General features: G+C 45.8%; 1 protein-coding gene across 1 annotated transcript; it reads left to right on the top strand.

Annotated features, from left to right (window-relative positions):
- The first annotated feature begins 3735 nt into the window (after positions 1–3735).
- SIAH2 (siah E3 ubiquitin protein ligase 2) lies at positions 3736–19519 on the top strand. The gene is made up of 2 exons (XM_080929306.1): positions 3736–4612; positions 18673–19519. The coding sequence occupies exons 1-2, from the start codon at positions 4193–4195 to the stop codon at positions 19228–19230; spliced, it is 978 nt and encodes a 325-aa protein (XP_080785432.1). The 5' UTR covers positions 3736–4192; the 3' UTR covers positions 19231–19519.
- The last annotated feature ends 968 nt before the right edge of the window (positions 19520–20487 follow it).

Raw genomic sequence — 20487 nt, 5'->3', positions numbered from 1 at the left:
AAGCCCCGTGTCTCCTGGGTTCAGAGGCCAGACTGACTTGCCCAAGTTGCCATGAAGACAACAGAGACCACAGGGAAATGTTGGCTAATGGACTCTGTCATTTCTTGATTGATCTATAACTGCTAGATTATAGTTGGTTTATTATTACCCAGATTTCTGACTACATTGACAGCTAAAGTAACTGCAGCCTACCAACTAAAGAAACCGACTTCTATTTTCTAACAACTAGTTCAGATATAAGCTCTCACAGCTATGATTGGTTACTTCCTCACCTAAACTCGGGTTCCATTAACCCTTCATGTTTCCTCTTCTTGCTAAACTTTCCTTTCTACTATATGATCCAAATACATAATCCTTGTTCCTTCTACTCCACAAAAAGCTCATCTTAAAGAATGTTTATGTTGTTAACTCATGTTGTCTCTTTTATGAACTTATATGCTACAGGGAACCCACTCAGATCTACCTCTCATGGACCAAATAAGACTCCACCCGGATAAGTACATCTGACTAAAGCTCACTGCCTGTGTGAAGCAGTCAGAGATCACAATGACCCTATTCCTGTTCCACCCGTTGTCTTTAATTTTTAATTAAACTAAAACAAAAAACGAGAGAATGATAGGATTCTGTAAACTCCACCCCACAGCCACCTGGCACTATAAAAGGGGCTGCCTGCCCCCTCTTCTCTCTCTCTCTCTCTCTCTCTCTCTCTCTCTCTCTCTCTCTCTCTCTCCCTTTCCCCCTCTCTCTCTCTGCTCCTACTACCCTCTTAACTCCCCTGAATGCCCTGAATAAACTATTCCGTACTATACCGTTGTGTGGCTGGTCCCTCAGGGGGAAGAGATGCCTCAGCATGGGCCTGCCAGAGGCACCACCTTTACTCCCATACCTCACCACACCTCCACAGAGTTTATCCTCTCCCCCCACTCTCTTTATCTTTTTCCTAACATTGGTGCTGAAAACCAGGACATATCTTTTCTTTGTCTTTTTTTTTTTTAAACACATCAGGGAGTCTCTGACAAAGGCTAGAGGTCAGAGACCAGGGATGCAATCTATCATAAATTCCAACTGCTAGGGTTCTAACTTGAGTGAAAATAAACACACACACACACACACACACACACATACATACATACACACACACACACACACACACACACACACACACACACACACACATTTTCCCTTCAATAAAGGTGAGCCTGCTGGTGCTTTTATTTCCTACCATTTTTGTGCCCAACAGAGCTGAACATTGAATAAACAAAATACTATCTACCTTTCTCTTCAGACCATCCAAGAAACAATGAGGAATACCAGCACTTCCTTATGGTCTCTAGAGCTGCTTTCTGACTCTGCTGAGCGAGCTACACACGTCATCTTAGCAAAGTAGGAGTCAGATAAGGGCTCTGGAGCAGGTTCCAGCCTTCTAGGCTCTGACTATGAGCAAACTAAACTCCCTATGCCCCTGTTTCCTCGACTATGGTGACAGCATTCACCCCATGAGGTGCCTGGAAATCTAAAATCCCGTTTTACCCACATAGTGGGTGCTCAGTAAATATTATTTTATAGTCTCCATAGCAAAATCCAATCTAGAAGTTCAAGTTCAGTATATTATAGGGCTGAAAAAAAAAATCCTCAGTAACTCCTGAATGCAGAGGCAAAACTTAGTTAGTGGCTGTTCATAACTTAGTTCTATACACAACTAGTGTGACGCTCCCACTGCACACACCCAGCTCCAGGCAATCTGTAACACAGCCTGTGTGTGCATTCACTTTTCATGTTGTCTCTCCACCCCCAAACCCACTGTGTCTCTTTTTCCTTTTTGCATTACTAGGAATTGAACCTAAGACCTCGCATAAGCCAGACAAGCACCATGCCACACTAAGCTACACTGCTAGCCTTTCAGCTGGGGACAGAATTGCTACATTGTTTATGTTGCCCTTGAAGTCACTCAGTAACCCGGGAAGCCCTTAAATTTGGCATTCTTCTCACTCAGCATCCCTGAAGCTGAGTTTTTAGTCTGCAGCCCGGGTACCTCCCAGACCTCTGACATCCTTTTCCCTGGGTGGTTTATTCTCCTGCTTCCTTCCTACAGTGTAAACTAGTAAGAGCCATTCTCAAAGCCTGAACACTGGCTGCCATACAGAGCTAGGGAATATTTGCAGGATGTCTAAATAGCATTTATATCTAATAAGTTTCTCTGCAGCTTTAGATAACTCATTCACTCAAAAAGTCTTTCTAGATTCTTTATAAAATTTAACTTTGTTTTTCTTTTGGGTGGCATGTATCTTGGACAGATTCTTTTCACACTAATAATAGTCACTGTATTTTAAAACTATGGCTGTCAGTAACAAGGTAGTTATGATGGATAAGGTTCTGCAAGAATAACATATAGGAAACCCAAACTAAACTGCTTAAATTCACTTTTACCTTTACAGAGTCGGAGGTTGGAGACAGGAAGATGGCGCAGGAGGACAATAGTGCCTGCTCTCTCGCCTGCTGACCTGAGAAAGCCGACTCCCACAGCCCTGTCCTCTGACCTCCACGTGCACACAGTCGCGTACAAACTAAATCCGCTGTTCCACCCCGTCCTGACTAACGCCTGTTTTTCCTACAGAGTATCACACTAGCTTTATCAATTTCAGTGTCATCAGTTCAAGCATAAAACTTTTGCCCACGCAATTATGAGCAGGATATCATTATATCAAAATACGGTTCAGTCCAAGCTCTCAGGCTAACTCCTGTGGGTTCAAATGATGAGTCCCTGGGAACACGTTTTGTTGAGACTAGGGGACCCTTGTAGAATTCTCTTGTCGCTAGACCAGAAGGCAGGCTGTAGACATCCCCGCCCCGCTTCCGGTTTATTTTTATTTATGGGCATGTGTGCATGTTATGTGTAGTGGTGCCAAGCGTATCATTTTCCCAGGAGCCGGGGTTACAGGCAATTGTAGGTCCTCTGAGAGTAACAGGCTGAGGCATCTCTCCAGCCCCTGTAGGTGCCCTTTATTCTACACCTCTACGTCTACATCTTAATTTAGACCTCTGACCCACATGTCAGGGTGTACAGAGAAGACTCGGGAGGAATATAGCACGAATCCTGTCAAGCTGAGGGTTGGTAACAGGTACGTTGAGCTCAACCCGTTTCCTTCCTCCTAAAGCTAAGGCTAGGATCAGGACTAGCTGTTACGGACTCAGGTACTAGAGGGTCTCCGGTCATTTAGGGCCTCACAAACCCAACCTACGTGTATGGTATTCCATAGAGATTTTAATTCTCCACCGAGCCAGAGATGTCCAAGAGGTTCTGGTTCTTTCAATCCGAGGCGGCCAAGAAACTCCAAGACGCTTTCCCCAGTTGCCTTTTGAAGGGAAACCGCGTTTACCTCCTAGCCTTAAGGGCGGGACCACTGAACAGTCCTCTCTCGTCGCTAACTGCCGGCCACACCCGAGGCCTTCGCGCGGCTCCCGACCGACTCCGGGTCCCGCCCCCGCGTGTCAAGCTACCGGCCGAGCAGCCGGATCGCAGGCTTCACCAGCGCGTCAGTGACTCAACCCCGAAAGAAACGCGGGGATTCCGAGCCCCGCCCCGCCCCGCCCCGCCCCCGGCGCCCTCGCGCCCTGTCCACGCCCACGCCGGGCCAGCAGTTGTCCTTGTGGCTGGAGTCGGTGCGCGTCGGCGTAGGTCCCCAGGGAAGGGTCCGCAGACTTGGGCTCCGTCCTCTCCCTGGGCTGCCGGCTGCCGCGACCGCCGATCCCTGTGCTCCCCGCGGGAAGCCGCTCCGGCGTTGCCAGCTGGGCCGGGCGGAGCTGCGCGAGCCGCACGGTGGCTCTGCAAGTCCCAGAGTGCCGGCTCGGCCGCACACGTGTCCTAGCGTCACGTCCGCGCGCGCCCCCGGGGCTTGCGTCAGCTGCCGCTCCTGAAGCGGGTGGGCCGGGGCTCGGCGCACCAGAACGCCGCCGGAGGAGGGCACCGCACGGCCGCGAGCCCAGAGAGCGACGACCACTCCGGGGGCCGCCGAGAGGATCGGCGCGGTCCGGTCCCCGCCCTCCCGGTGCCGGTCGGTCCTCGCCGGGTCCCCGGGGGCTGGGAGCCGTGGCGTTGCCCAGGAGCCCGCCGCCCGCGGGGCGCGCACCGCCTTAACCGGGGCGGCCCCGCGGCAGGCAGACGCCCGCAGGTCCATGGTGGGCTCGGAGCGCGATGAGCCGCCCGTCCTCCACCGGCCCCAGCGCTAACAAACCCTGCAGCAAGCAGCCGCCGCCACCTCAGACCCCGCACGCCCCGTCCCCGGCTGCGCCCCCGGCCGCCGCCACCATCTCGGCTGCCGGCCCCGGCTCGTCCGCGGTGCCCGCCGCGGCAGCGGTGATCTCAGGTCCCGGCGCGGGCGGCGGGGCCGGCCCGGTGTCCCCGCAGCACCACGAGCTGACCTCGCTCTTCGAGTGCCCGGTCTGCTTTGACTATGTCCTGCCCCCCATTCTGCAGTGCCAGGCCGGGCACCTGGTGTGTAACCAATGCCGCCAGAAGTTGAGCTGCTGCCCGACGTGCAGGGGCGCCCTAACGCCCAGCATCAGGAACCTGGCTATGGAGAAGGTCGCCTCGGCAGTTCTGTTTCCCTGTAAGGTAAGTCCAGCCACCATCAGCAAACCTGCCAAGGAACCTTCCACAGTTCCCGTGCCCTCCAGTGCACTCGAAGGCCCTAAGAGGCGAATGGCATATCACTGCCCTCCTCTCTCTCTCTGTCTCTCTGTCTCTGTCTGTCTGTCTGTCTGACTCTCTCTCTCTCTCTCTCTCTCTCTCTCTCTCTCTCTCTCTCTGTGTGTGTGTGTGTGTGTGTGTGTGTGTGTGTGTGTACCTTGTCCGTTTCCGGGCTCACCTGGCCATTTTGGGAACTAGCAACTAGGGTTGATGGCTGACAGAGAGCACTGACTGTAGATAAGTTGGCACTTCCTGACGGTTAGAAGCATCCCGGCTCTCCCAACCAAGTGCCGCCTTGTCCCCTGCCGGAGTGTGTGCTCTGTAAAGCTGGACCGGTTAACTAAAACGTGGATAGGGAAGCTGGCCGTGGAGATTGTGGAGGAAATGAACGGTTCCCAGCACTAAGCTTGGCCGGAATGGCCCAAGATGTGGGAGCCCTTGAGAGTGCGCTTACAGTGGGGAAGCTGTGGGCAGGCTGATACCGCCTGCTTCACTTGGGTTCCGAGAAAACCCTGCAAGCCACGCCTTCTCCTCTCAGCTCACGGGGCTTGGGGAGGACTCTGAAGTTGTGGCTGCTGTTTGGTTATGTTTATTAACTAAGTGCGCGAATACTCAAGAGCTTTGTTGGTTTTCTTCAGTGCCAGCATTTTATTTAAAGAGTCACCTGTGCTGCAGGGGTGGGGGTTGGAGGGGACGGAATGGGGGTGAGGGTGGGAGGAGCAAACCACAGGCCAAAAGTCCAAGAGCTCATTCCCTTGTCTCCACCTGTTTGTTTAGGGCCTATGTTTACATCCTCACAGCAAATTTAATAGAATCGTTAACGTCTATCTCTGAAAACTTTTTAAAAAATACCCACAGAGATATATTTTTTCTTCTAACAACCAGCTTTACAAATTAATATCTTCACCTGTTTCGTGTCTGAGACTTGACTTGATCTCCTGTATTTTACATGACTGGTAGGAATACATTATGTAGTTAGTTATACTGTAATATCCTGTTGCCAAAACTTAAAAACCAATCCTCACAATTTCATTATGCCTCTCTGTAATCTAGACCTCTTCATTTTCTGAACTTGTAGGTGGAAATAATGCTAATATTTCTGATTTTTTTTTTAATGAAAGTAATTGTTCTACCTGAGATTGTAAGTTGTCTTGAATATCTTCTCAGTGATGATTCGTTTTTAGGGCAAAAGCTGTTTTAAATTAAAAATAGCTCACTGGAGATTTTCATTTTAGACTTCAGAGTCAAATCAGCAGTAAAATGAGTTACTTTGGTCTTCTGCTCATCTACAAACACAGTTTTAAAAAGCTTATTGTAATAAGGGTTTGAATGAGGGTCTAGGCTATAGGGTCACCTTATGAAATTGCTTTAGCCCCAGTCCTTACTGCTTCCTAATCCACTCAGTCAGGTGCTGCATCTGTGCAACTTAGATTAAATGTTTTCATGCCTCCCCTTTTTATTGAAAGTAGTTTTTCCCTCCTATAGTACAGCCTGGTCACAGTTTCCCTCCCTCGTCCTCCTAGCCCCTCCCCTGTCCTCCTAGCCCCTCCCCTTTCCTCCTAGCCCCTCCCCTGTCCTCCTAGCCCCTCCCCACCTCCCCTTCCTTCCAGACCTATCCCTTTCTGTCATTAAAAACAAGTGCCTAAGGGGTGACAAAAATAAGACAAAGACCAGAAGGCACAAGAGCCAGAGACCCAGGGTTTGCCCTCCATCACTGTGGGTCACTCCGGATGAGCTCTTCCTAGTTCTGTCTACCTGCATTCTTCATAAAGGCTGAGTGATACTCCATTGAGTAAATGCTCCACATGTTCTCTACCCATTCTTTACAGAGACATCTAGGCTGTTTCTGATGTGGCGATTATGAATAGAGAAGCAGTGAACCTGAGTCTTGCGGTAGATCAATTCACCACACTCATTTCCATCGTGGCTGTATAGATGAACACTCCTCCAGCCGTGGCTGGGCTTCCTCCTAGTCCACATCCTCACCAGCATGAGGCTGTCACTTGTGTTATTGAACTCAGCCATTCTGATAGGCATAAGATAGAATCTCCAGGCCACTTTGATTTATATTCCCTTGATGGCTAAGGATGTCAAACATTTCTTCAGGTGTTTCTTGCCCATTTATGTTTCCCCTGTTGAGAATTCTCTGTTTATCCCATTTTTGAAAATTTGATTACTTGATTTGTGGACACCTGGTTTATTGAGTTCTTTATATTTTGGGTATTAGTTTTCTGTCAGATGTGGAATTGGAGGAAATCTTTTCCCATTCTGTAGGCTGCTGTTTTGTCTGAATCATGGTTTCCTTTGGCTTACAGAAACTTTTTAGTTTAATGGGTTGATCTTAGTGCCCATGCTAATGGTGTTCTGTTCAGAAGTTCTTTTCCTGTGCCAATGAGTTCAAGGCTATTCCCCACTTTCCCTTCTATCAGATTCAGTGTGTCTGGTTTCATGTTGAGGTCTTTGATACATTTAGAATTGAGTTTTGTGTGGGGTGATAAGTGTTGATCTATTTGGAGTCTTCTACACACAGGTGTTGGACTAGCACCATTTGTTGAAGATGCTGTCTGTTTTTCCAGTGTGTGCTTCTGGATTCTTTTCAAAGATTAAATGCCCAAAGGTCTGTGTTTACATCTGGGTTTTCAGTTTCATCCATTGATCAGTCTGTTTCTGTGCCAGTGCCATGTGGTTTTTATTAGATGGCTCTGTAGGGTTTTTACTAGATGGCTCTGTAATACAACTTAGAATTGGAAATGGTGGGACCTCCAGCAGTTCTTTTATTGTTCAGGATTATTTTAGCTATTCTCGTGTGTGTGTGTGTGTGTGTGTGTGTGTGTGTGTGTGTGTGTGTGTGTGTGTGTACTTCCATTTGAAGCTGAGAATTGTCCTTTTAAGGTCTGTGAAGAATTGGAATATTGATGGGGATTGCATTACATCTGTAGATTGCTTTTGGTACGATGGCCATTTTCACTATATTCTAAGAATCCATAAGCATGGGAGATCTTACTATCTTCTGGTACCTTCTTCAATTTCTTTCTTTGGTGCCTTAAAGTTTTTATCACACAACTCTTTCTCTTGCTTGGTTAGAGTTACCCCAAGATATCTTATGTTATTTGATGCTCTTGTGAAAGATATTATTTCCCTGATTTCTTTCTCAGTCTGTCACTCATATATACATTTCTCTGAGTTAATTTTGTATCCAGCTACTTTGCTGAAACTATTTATTAACTGTAGGAGTTTCCTGGTGGAAATTTTTGGGTTACTTAACATATACTATCATGTCATCTGCAAAAAAGAGTACATGCATGAGTGCTTTTCTCATCCTAGTCAGTAAGAGTGCAGCTGGGCCAAGCCACCGTGCAGACCAGGAGCCAAGCTTACAATAATAGGTCTTAGGGTTACCTTTGTATATGCATATTTATGATGTTGATAAAACTAAAGTGTGTATCTATTACATTTGATTAAGCAGTAGTCCAAACTATTTAATCAGGGCAGCTCAGCCATTTGGTATGGAAAAGCCAAATTTAGATGTGTTCTTAACTGCAGCAACCAAAATTCTTCATTGGAGATGAGAAACATTAAGGTCTGTCTGTGTCATACTGAAAACAAGGCAGGTCTGTGTACGTAGCTCAAGTGATCCAGTTCAGTTTAGGGCTGCTCTCTTTGTAGGACCCTGAGCTCCTTAGCCTCTCTACTTCCAGAACTGTGATTCTCAACCTAGGGCCAAATAACCTTTTCACAAGCTTTACCTAAGACCAATGGAAAACACAAGTATTTATATTATGATTCATAGCAGTAGCAAAATTACAGTTACAAAGTAGCAACTAAATAAGTTTATGGTGAGGGGTCATCACAATAGGAGTAAAGGATTGAAGGGTCATTAAAGGGTCATTAAAGGGTCACAGCTTTAGGAAGGTTGAGAAAAACAAGGGGCTTCCCCAGTCCCTGAGGCGATAGTGTCCATTATCTTTCTTTGCTCTAGTCCCTGGGAGTATTTAGATACTTTGTCTCAACTGTATTTCACAGGGCCACTCCTTTAAAGTGTAGGCTATGTGTCTGACTTTTGTTGTTGTTGTTGTTGTTAAATAAAGCAACATTGTTACAATCTAACCTCAGAAAAGACTTAGGGAGTATTTAGATACTTTGTCTCAACTGTATTTCATAGGGCCACTCCTTTAAAGTGTAGGCTATGTGTCTGACTTTTGTTGTTGTTGTTGTTGTTAAAAAAAGCAACATTGTTACAATCTAACCTCAGAAAAGACTTAGCTGAGGCTTTCCAATTCAGTGATGATATGCAGTCACATTTCAGGAACTTTCAAAGAGATAAATAAAAATGGAAAATCTCATCTCGGAATAATATAAGACTAAAGAGGTTTAGTATTCCCTACAGTATGTTGGAGCAACATAGTCAGACTCCTTATCACACAAACAAACCAAAGGGCAACCTTTTACTCATGAGTAAGAGCTGGAACTGTGGAGACAGCCATGCCAAGTATTCATAGGAGAAAAAAAGAGAAAAGCTAGAAACTGGACTTTGATATCAAATCTCAACCCCCGCTCCTTCCCCGAATTCGCTCTCCTTTGGCCAAATTCAAACACAAATCCACCACAAATAGGCCAAACTATATCACCATGCCAAATTCCTACTGCGTAGGACAGCCTTTGGTTGGCTCTGTTTTGGGCAGTGTTTACTGAGCTAGACTCTCTGCGTTCCTGATTTGGAAGTCTGACAGCTATAGAAAGATTATCTTGTGTATTATATAGATGCATCCCATGTAAATTTAAAAGCATATGGCCCATGGCCTAGGCAGGAAATTGAAGGCGGGCCATTTGGGAAGAAAAGGAATTTTGGAATAGAGCGAGGTAGAAGATCTGCCTGGGAAGATGTGAGGGGTGAACACATGGTGCCTGAGCACAGGTAACCAGCCATATAGCAGAGTGTAAATGCAGGTTAAAATAATTGGGTTGGACAACGTATGATCTAGTCAAAGCAGAGACTAGCTATATGGCCAAGGTATTTGCAAATATTTTTTGAGTCTGAGTCTTATTTCTGGGAGCTTGGGGCTGGGAGAAAGAACCAGACCTAACTCCACAGAGAGGCCTGGCAGTGATTTTGTAACTTGCTTTCTTTAGATCTTTATACTGGGGGAATTCATACTGCTCAGTGTTAGAATATAACCGTTGTTTCAGTAGATAGTTGACTTTGTAACAAAGTGATTCATTTTTAGCACTTGGGGTGTTTAGAAGCAGGGTTAGGGTTAAATGATTACACCAGAGATTTTTCTTGCCCTAAAATTCTAGAATCTGCTAAGTGGCCATGGGAACAAAATCACCAGAGAGAAGACAGAAAAGCCAGATTCTCGGAAGGCCTAGCTGTGGTCCAGGGCATGAACGTCCCTGAGCCAATCAGTTCATCTATTATAATGAACAGAGAGACTTCCCACATGATGGATATCTTGAGATTAGACTGAAAAGTCATAGAAGGCCCTGCCTCACCAGTGCAGATGGAGGCCAGCTGGTGGTGCTGAGCTGGGACAGAGAAGCCCACCAGCAAAAATACTCTTCAAGATTTCCTCTTACTCTCAGAAACTCTCCCATGATTCGATTTCCTCAGAAGCTGTCTCTGCTGTCTTTACAAATGCCTGAAATTGACCATGTTAGCCCAGAGATTTAGAATAGCACACGAAGAATCAGAACTCACATACATTACTGAGGGTGCAGTACTTTAAAGAACCAGATTGACAGCACAGCATTTGAATGTCAAGTGGGACTGAAGGATAGAAAGTTGCAAAGCAGTGCTAAAGTCGAACCACTGCAGTTGACCAGAGGATTTCCCCTGGTCGTCAGGACCTAGAACTGGATTCACCTGCCACTAAAGTTGATCCTTCCTACAGCCAAACAGGAGGCCAGCTAAAAAGTATGGCAAATCTGGCCTAGAAAGTACCAGCCTGAGATTCACTTAAAGTCCTTTTGTTCCATGCATATCTTTTTTGTAAGCCCCATACAATGTATGGAATTGGTGTGGTTGTGTGAAGGCCAGGCTAAGTAGCACTTCTTACTCAGACATGTAAGGCCTTCACTCAGGAGAGACACAGGATAGATATTCACTGATCGCCTGAATGCCTGCAAGTACTGCTGGAGATATGCAATTAAGCCTCCACAATTAGAATGAGTTTCCATTTTGCACATCCAGAAAAGGAAACTAAAAGATGTTTTCCTGGTTAAATGTGTCTTCATCCTTCCGGTCTTATGGGAGCTCCTGAGGTTTACCTGGGGTACTCTATACCTTTGCATCAATCACCTGCCCTTTTCCTTTAGTTCCTTGGTCGTTACCCTACTATCGTTTACCTTTCACTTCCAGTTTGGTAAAGATTTTAGAGAATAGCCTTTCAGACTGTGTAGCATCTATGGGATCAGAGGTTACTATGGAGATAGAATAGACAGGATTCCTGTAGTAAGCATGTGGGTTTGTGCCCTTTCTTTCTTAAAACTTTGAGCGAACAAAGGTGCTGTCTTTGGTCCCTCTTACTGGTAGGCTCCCTGGCTGTGATAATTCTAAGAGCAAGCCCTAGTCAAGCCTTCTGGCTTACATCTTCACTCTAGTTCCACTGTGGCTGGCTCATTTATAAAATACGGTGATGTTGGATTTGGTAGGAAGAATTCATGCAAAATGCCTAGCACTGCCCTGGCATTAAATAAATGCAGTTAGTTAGAAACTGACAGGAACAAATGATGAGGGTGGTGTTGCTGCAGACAGACATCAGTGTGTGAAAGAGAAAGAAGTGTTCTTACTTCTTCCCCATGTTCTCTCAGTGGGCTTCTCTCCCCAGCGCCTGCTGGTGTAAGACCACCCTGAGTTTTCTAGCATCAGGTGGCATGGCCCTGAATTAGTTCATTGGTGTTTCGGTGATACGGCTTTTTTTTCCTTCCCATTTCTGTAACCTATTTTTCTCTCCTTCTTTCCTTCCTTCCTCTTCCCTTCCCTTTTTAACTGAGAAAAATAAGATCTTTTTATGTAGCCCAGGCTATCTCAAACCTGTGATCTTCTTGCCTCAGTCTCCTGAGGTGGTAGGCATGTGTCACTGTTCAGTCCTTGAGACTTATTTGCAGCTTGATTTCTCCTCACTGTTCCCATCACTGGGTGTGCTGTTCTTTATGGCCGTACGATTCAGTGCTCCCGGAGTAAACTCTGGCCTGAGCTGGTTGCTGCTGTGTCCCACTTAATTTTGACCACCTCACTCTTGTCTGGCATTCTCCTGTAACCCAGGTCCTTCCCTCTGAATGACCCACCAATCTGCCTCACCTGTCATTGTCCCCATTCACCTCCCCTAGTTCATTGGCAGAGACACAGAGACTAGCAGAACAGCAGTGCCTTCCTGAAACAGGAGCACAGGGGAGTCATAGCAGGGGGCTGCACTTTGTTCCTGAACAAAGAAGGGGTGGAAAGTCATCCCTTGGACCCCAGGGAAGCCAGCTGGAGAAAACTGCTTCTTTCCTTCTAAATGCCTGACAGGTGTATTGTCTCCCATTATCTTCCTGACCCCCTTTGAAAGCGTTACTATTCAGTTAACATACCTCATTAGAGATCATACTCTTGGTTTGTCAGTGTGGACAACACAGGCTTCAGTGTGAAGCAGTGACTTTCTTCTCACAGCCATCTCTTCTCTCTGCTTGGCTGAGAGGCTGGGATCCCATTCCCACTGCAGATTCAAGCACTGGCAATGGGAGGAATGGCGGTGGTCAGACGCATCCTCTTCTAAGGTTACCAGACCAAATTCGCCATGCCTAGTTAAATCCGAACTTCAGTTAAGCAACAGATTCATTTTGGAAGAAGCTATATTATTTTCAGAAAACGTATGTGGATGGTATACTGGGCACCTTGTGTATTATTTCTCTGATGACCTATTAATCCTTTTCATGAATATGACTGAGACAACCCGTGAAGAGAATCACTGTTTAAGGCTGGTCAGTGTTGTCGATGTGATTGTGTGGGTGGGAACCTGGGCGTTGGAGAGAGCACATTATCGAAAGGGGGTAGGCCTGATGCTAGTCACATGGCAGAAAGCCTTTGATTCTGGTAGTTCGTACAGTGACAGTGTGTACCTGCTTGTGAACTCTGCCTGTGGACAGATGAGGAGGTGAACTATTGCTAGCCCAAAGAGTTTACAAGTCCACGCGTTTCCCTTCTCGATTACCATTCAGTAAGAAAGCTATTGGTAGTGTGTGATCTGTTTTGTCGTAGGAACAAAAGATGGATTTGTGAACTGAGTATTTTAATTAGAACAGCCTTCTCTAAACAAACTGTCACGTTAATAGCACATTAGTCTCAGCAGTGTTTGATGACTATGTGTGGCAGTTCTGGGGCTGGGTAATAAATAGAGTCTTCTCATGTATTATCTGTAAAACTGTTACTGCCCTACTGGTTGATAATGAGATCTTCACCCCACAGCCTTGGGAGCAGAGGTGAGGAATTTACTGTTGCAGTTAAAAGAAAATACTCTGTGATGTTTAGAGTAAGATTTAACAAGATACAGACTGAGCAACTTAACTTTATCCTGCCGTTCAAGAGTTAACTTGAAAAGTCCACACTCTTTTATTATTAATCATATTAACAAGCTCAAGGTCAGATGGTCGAAAGTACTGGCATTCTAAACACAGATGTTTCACTAGTGGCTGTAAATTATTTCAAGACAGGCATACAGCCATCACAGGACAGCCGAGTCTGTGGGGCACTTCAAAAGTTGTAAACATTCGAGTTGTTTATATAAAGGAAATATGAGACACAGCTCTACCAAAAAAATATGATAGAAGAAACTTATAATTCAGAGATTTTAAAATGTAAACATTTTTGCTTACATGATCCAAAACTACTGAGTCCCTCTTTAATACTAAAACCTACAGTGAGATTTCCACTTAAAGTCAAATTAGCATGGTGTGAGACTGTCATCTGCAAATAAACCTAATTTTTATTCATTTTTCTGTAAGTACCAGGTAGGCAAGGTGCAGGTAATAGAACCAGTAAATTAGAGTTTAAACAAAATTATTAGGACTATAAAATTTGGGCAATAGTCTACGGTTAGGTATCTGGGAAGCAGATAAACATTTTAATCACATGTAAACAAAAGCTAGTTTGAACTAGTAGAAGGCTATATTTGTTTTCCAAGGAAAAACTGTAGTGATTTGTTTTTGTTTTATGTGTATTGGTGTTTTGCCTGCATACATGTCTGTGTGGTGGTGCCAGATTCCCTGAAACTGGAGTTACATACAGTTGTGAGCTGCCCTGTAGGTGCTGGGAATTGAACCTGGGTCTTCTAGAAGAGCAGCCGATACTCTTAACCACCGCACTACCCCCTCATCCTCTGGAAGTCTGCTTTTTATTTGGGTTGTTTTGAGGTTGGACATGTAGTTCAAGAGTGTGTCATTTGCCTTGTATGGACAAGGCCGTAGGGCCAATCCTCAGTACTGGTTAATGGTTAATCTTGATAACCCTAAGTCTTGTCCTACTACATTTATCATAATACAGTAGGTCTACCTGAATTCCCGTTCGTCATGTCTGAAGAGTGCTGAGGAGAGATAGTAGCAAGGTCATTCGTGGGCGTCTGCTGACCGCTCATGATAGATCACCCCTTCTTTGAACCCCCCACTCCACTCCATTTCTGGCACCCGTTTAAGAAAATGGTGGAATGGGCTAATTTCACTCTGGAGCTCACCGTTTGGATGATATCTTGGAATGCAATGGACCTGTTTACTCAGTGCACAATGCAACTGAAGTAGTCAGAAATGGCAGAGCAGGCCACACACCAGTGACTTCCAACTTTGGAAGGGTCAGCAGATCGCGACCCCATCATAAAACCGCTGGCTTCTGTGAGGACCAAAGAACCATTTGGCTTTTATAACTGTTATGTCTTCATTGCAAAACTGTGTCGCTTCACTAAAATGAGTCCCACAGAACCTTGAGAAAAAGAGAAACAAATAACTCTGGTTTCTTTCCATGTAGATGTTGTATGCTAGGAGAATACCAGGAGACAGCTCAGTTCATTCAACCAACTCTTTATAAGAAACTTTTATCCTTTAAAATGTAAATGGGGGTTCCTTTGTACATTTTTAGTTTTGATATGATTTAAGCATAGATAACGGTTTCAATATTAGTGTAAAAAAGAAAAATCGCAAATGGCCTTTATCCGGATTCTCTCGTCTCTCTTCCCTGTGTGGGCTTTCATTTGCTCTTACAGCTCAGACCTACATGGTTAATGTTTGCATGTAAGCTGTGGGTGCCCTGCCTGACCCCTAAATCTCTCCTTGTAGCTCTTTAAAACCAGGACATCTCCTGTGATCAGGAGACAGGACAGGGCACAGACACTGTGCTCTGCAGTGCACATGGAGAGCTCAGTGGTTGTTCTAGAAATGTTCTTGGCAGAGCGGGTGCTTCCCAGCCAGAGCCACAGTTGTATTTAGCCATCACTGCCTTTTATGATCATTACAGCTGATTTATATCGGAGGAAAGTACTGTTTGCTTGTGCTTATTCTGGAAAAGGTCATTTCTTGGAATTGATTCACATCCGACAACAGAATATCGGTTTTATTTTATTTGGAAAGATTCTCATTTGAGACACTGGCAGTTATCCTGCTGATGAGTTTGAGCTATTTCCTTGGAGGTTAGCAGATAGAGGCAGGGCGTTTACCTTGCAACACCCCAGAGGAACCAGCTCTGCCGTGGAGCTCCTGGTACCTCTGTTGTAGAGGGTGACTGACGGTTAGTGTTCAGTGTGTCATTCTGGAATTACACAGAATCAAGTTTAATAAAACAGATTAAATGACTTGGTCTAAACCTACAGTGTACATTAGCAGTCTGCCGAGAGAAGAGTATTTATCTCGTAGCTTCATTTTATAAACAGTGTTACTGTGTATTAGGTAAATAAATGTCTAATGTTCAGGATGCCACGGTCTCATTATACACATTTGTATATGAAAGGGCTTCTGTGACCCAAAGAGGGAAACCCTGCCTGAACCCCACCTTAAATATAGCCTTTAAACCTTCTGCCAGTGAAAGAGTGGGAAGTATCCACAGCTCTCTGCAAAGACTTTAACACAAAGCTGCAGATTACACGGAGCCATTCAGAGGCAGAACGGTTGGCCCAGGATTGTTGTGTGGCAGCCCCTGACAGGCTGCTAAAAACATGTCCATTCTAACATGCCACATTTCTTTCTCCTTCTGTCCTCCCATGTCTCTTTTCTCTATACTTTCTTCTTTTTTCTTACTGCTTTAGAGAGGTTGGCTTAGAAATAACCTCCACCCTTTGAGAAAATGAGCACATCTTTCCCAAAGGAGACGCTCATTTATAGCTGTGGGTGTGTCCCAGGACACACAAGCCTCTCTGCAAAGGAGCCCAGGGGCTCCTCTCAGCAGCACTGGTACAGCAAAGAGCCTGTAAATGAAAGGCCCTCTCAGATGTCAGGAAGAGAATCATCTGCTTCAAACGGCCCCAGATCATGGAGCCATGACTGTGGGAAGTGGATAACATATCTACTATGGATAAGCCAGACCAGTGGGTGAGTTGACTCACACAGGCACCATCCAGATTACCATAGAAATGGCCTCAGTGGTCCTAAATGACCACAATAGCTTGGAGTTGAAATTCAACCGGTTTAGAGGAATCAGTAAAATACCCAAGGCTTGAAAAACATGCTTAAGTTAGTCGAGCGTGTAGCAAGATCTTTTCTGAATGCCACTGTCCACATGGTACAAGGAAATGTGTGTTTTTATCTGTGACTTAAGGGGGTTACCCGGAAGAAGAGTTGCATGTGTAAAAGCCAAGTAACAGCACATAAACATTCCTACCTGAGCAGGGCATGCTATGCTATGCTGGTGACATACACACTTGCTATGGGTGTTGGCTCTGGGAGGAGGTAGGGAGAGGCTCAGGGAGTGCTACCCTGGATGCGCTGTGCCAGACTTTGCCTCATTCTTGGGCCTCATGATGGCACCTAAGGTCAACAGCCATGAGCCATCTTCAGATCCAAACGCTGAGCCAGGCTCTGAGACGTTCTGGCTATTTTTGTTGTGTTTGTGTGTGCTTTAAAAACTCCAGACTGGACTGATTCACCCACTGTCCACAGGACGCTCTGTGACCTGCCCACACCCCAGGTTTAAAACAGTTCATAGGGACTTCTTTGTGAAAAGTTGAGAACACAGAACGTAAATAGATAAATCTATTTCTCCTTCTGACCAAGACTTTTTTTTAACCTGAACTTTAAAAAATTAGTCTACAGTTCTGAAATACGGCAGGCAGTTCTGTCAGGTAACAGAGATACTTCAGCCGAGGTGATGGAGACATGAGCTACAGTTTGCTTGCTGGTTTTTTGGTTTGTTCGTTTGTTTGTTTGTTTTGAAAAGGAGTTCTGTGTAATTCAGGAAGAGCCTGAAGCACACAGACCTTCTGTCTTGGCCTCTAGAGCAATAGCATACAGACCCTCTTACACACCCCCCACCTCACTCCCCTCCCCATCCCTCCCCTCTGCTTCACCCCCACCCTGCCATACTGTTTCCTGCAGTGTCTGCATTCCCTGTGAGGAGCAGCTGCTGTTGTCTTGGCTTCTCTGTACTCTCAGAAACATCAGCTTGGTGTCCTGTGTAGATAAGATACTCAGGCCCTCCTGGTGACTAGAAAGACATTCTGTAAGGATTGGAACTTGACCTGTGTTTTAAGTCAGGGTAGGGAGAAGCAAAAACAGCTGGGAGCTTGGTAGTTGCGTTTTATCTTAAGCGCTTAGGAAGTGGCCTGCTGCTGTCCCTTCTCTGGTGCCTCCAGGCTTGAATGGGAGACTGGAAAGCACGTGCAGGGAACTAGACAGTCTGTCACGCTGTGCTCCAGAAAGAGGAGGCAAACTCCTTTTACCTTAATTTTTCTGTGACCACAGTGCAGAGCACTGGGTAGGCGTGTGTATGGATCGACCCGCCCTCTGGTAATTAGAATTCCGTCGTCATTCTTGTGAAGGTTGAGAGCAGAATACTTCAGTTCCTTTTAGTGTGGCCTTCTGCCGCCATAGAAATGACCGTCTACTGAGACTGTCCTGAGAATGGGAAGGAAAGAATGACTGGCTCCTGTTCCCAGTAAGGCAGCTTGTGAAGGACAGACTGTTTAGATGTTCACCCAGCTCCCGAGTTCCCAGACCAGAATGAGGGCCTCGAAAGCCTCATCAGCAAGAGGTGTGTGCTTGACCACGAGGAAGCAATTTCAGGAAAACTTAGTAGACTTTAGGGACCTTAACATCTGCTAAGGTGCCAGTCCTGAATGTGATTCTTTAAAAGCAAAACAAAAGCCTGTAGGCACAGCCCTTCAGGGGCAGTGAGCACAAAGGAGACAAGGGGGACCCCAGTGTCAGTTTTAGTCAGGAGGGAGGAGAGAGAAACTGTGTTGTCTTCAGTCATCCACGTTCAGGAGAAGCCTAGAGATGAACCAGTGTTCCCTTGACTCTCCCCTCCCCACCCAAGCACTTAAATTCTTAAAAGGAATCAGGGCAAAAAACAAAACAAAACAAAACAACAACAAAAGAAAAAGGAATCAGGGCTTATCAAAGATGGGAAAAGGACAACTGGAGGGGGAGGGAATATGGGAGTGGGGTAGGGTAAAGGGATAACATCTCAAATGTAAATACAGAGTATCTAATAAAAAAAAAAGAGAAAAGAAAAACAAATGAGAAAAGGGGCCATGTTGTCTTAGTAGTTTTGCTTCTCTGGTAGACGCACTTGAACATCTAATTCTCATTCTTTACCGTTGTTGGGATGGGGTTCTAGAAAAGAGTGTCCGATTTTAATGCATGGTGCTGTTGACAGTGAATAGAAACTGACTCCTGACTCTCCTTGAAGAAAGGAGTTTAGATAAAGCTAGAGTTTAAGCCAGGAAGCCTGTGTGGGTAGGTATGCATCGAGGCTGGCACCGAGGAGGTTTTGGGAAGATGCCCTGATGTGTTGCTTTCTGTCTCTGCAGTATGCTACCACGGGCTGCTCCCTGACTCTACACCATACGGAGAAACCAGAACATGAAGACATCTGTGAATACCGTCCTTACTCCTGTCCCTGTCCTGGTGCCTCCTGCAAATGGCAGGGATCCCTGGAAGCTGTGATGTCCCATCTCATGCATGCCCACAAGAGTATCACTACCCTCCAGGGAGAGGACATAGTCTTTCTAGCTACAGACATTAACCTGCCTGGGGCCGTGGACTGGGTGATGATGCAATCCTGTTTTGGCCACCACTTCATGCTGGTACTCGAGAAGCAAGAGAAGTACGAAGGTCACCAGCAGTTCTTTGCCATCGTCCTCCTCATCGGCACCCGAAAGCAAGCTGAGAACTTTGCCTACAGACTGGAGTTGAATGGGAACCGGAGGAGGCTGACCTGGGAGGCCACGCCCCGGTCCATTCACGATGGCGTGGCTGCAGCCATCGTGAACAGTGACTGCCTTGTCTTTGACACAGCCATAGCACGTCTCTTTGCAGATAATGGGAACCTTGGGATCAATGTCACGATATCCACATGCTGTCAGTGAGGCTCCAGGGGACTTTCCTAACCCCGGGAAGTTATCTGGGCATAGCGCTCTATGTTTAATAAAAAAATTTTAATAGATGTTTTATTTAGTACGTCTTTCCAAGTCAGGACCCACAACTGTTCTGTTTTATTTAATCTACAGCTTCTTGTCTGGTACTAATGAAACAAAGTTCATTGAACTGTGATAAGTGGGGTTGGCCTGTTATTCGTAGTAATTTAGAGGTTGTTCTGTGATCTCAAATCAACTCTGTTCTATTTACTTCCTGAACAGTTCTTGACAGATTGCTCAAGGCTGCCTCCTCTGCCCCCAGCTCATCCTGAGCCAACAAAAAAGCACAGTGACGTTCATGAGACTCCCTTCATTTCTAGGAGGTAGCAATTGCTTTAATGCCTTTCAGACACAGACTCACCTGGAGTGCTCATCTCCAACACAGAGCTAGAGAAGCAACAAAGTTGAACAACCTCATCCTCTCAGAGCTTGAGGATTACTGGCTTGAATTGTGGGAAAGGGTCCAGGATCTAAAGGTGCTTTAAGGCCATCCTCTGCTGACACCTTTGGTCTCTACTGTCCTCCCTCAGCCTCTGCACACACCACACTGAGACCAGAACTAAAGATTCATGGGGACACAACTCCTGGGGTTTGCCTGCCCTCGGGCTCTCTGTGAGTTGAGAGTCCTCACATAGTTAGTGGTTGCTCACCATAATAGGATGACCTGTTTACATAAGGCTTCCTCGAAGCTCTCCTTGACCATAACTGATGTGAAAGACTGGATCAGTGGCTGGGAGAACTTGATAACCGGTGTCACATGCTTGCCATTTTAAAGGCATGTGTCAGTTGTGTGGGTTTCACTTTTGGTTTTGTTTTTAGCTTTGCACACACACACACACACACACACACACACACACACTTTAACTTTTTTAATAAAAATTTTTCAAAACTGAATGTCAACTTCATTTTCCTTCTTGAATCATATGTATTCATTGCACACCTACTGTGGACAGATGCAAACATCTCCACCACTACATTCAGCATGCCCTGTGAGCAAAGTCCCTTGTCCAGGGTTGGGGGTAGCCCTGTGTCTAAACCCAGTCAGTGCTGTGGGCTGTCATCAGTGATGCAGGAGTGTTTGCTGTCTGACTGCCAGCTATCATGTGAGAAAACACGCCTCCCATTTTCCAAAATTACACATAAGAGGTATGGTTAGTGTTGGGGCCAGAAATTGTGAGGCCCAACCATGGTATGGGTGCTTGCCTTCCA

The sequence above is a fragment of the Micromys minutus genome (assembly GCF_963924665.1).
Source record: "Micromys minutus genome assembly, chromosome: 15".
In the NCBI taxonomy this organism is placed as follows: Eukaryota; Metazoa; Chordata; class Mammalia; order Rodentia; family Muridae; genus Micromys; species Micromys minutus.
Note: the sequence above shows the minus strand (reverse complement) of the source record. Positions and strands in the feature narration are given on the sequence as shown.

Coding starts and splice junctions, on each gene's coding strand:
- SIAH2 (XM_080929306.1), top strand. CDS start 4,193: ATGAGCCGCCCGTCCTCCACCGGCCCCAGCGCTAACAAACCCTGCAGC. Junction 4,613..18,672: donor CAGTTCTGTTTCCCTGTAAG/GTAAGTCCAGCC, acceptor CTGTCTCTGCAG/TATGCTACCACGGGCTGCTC.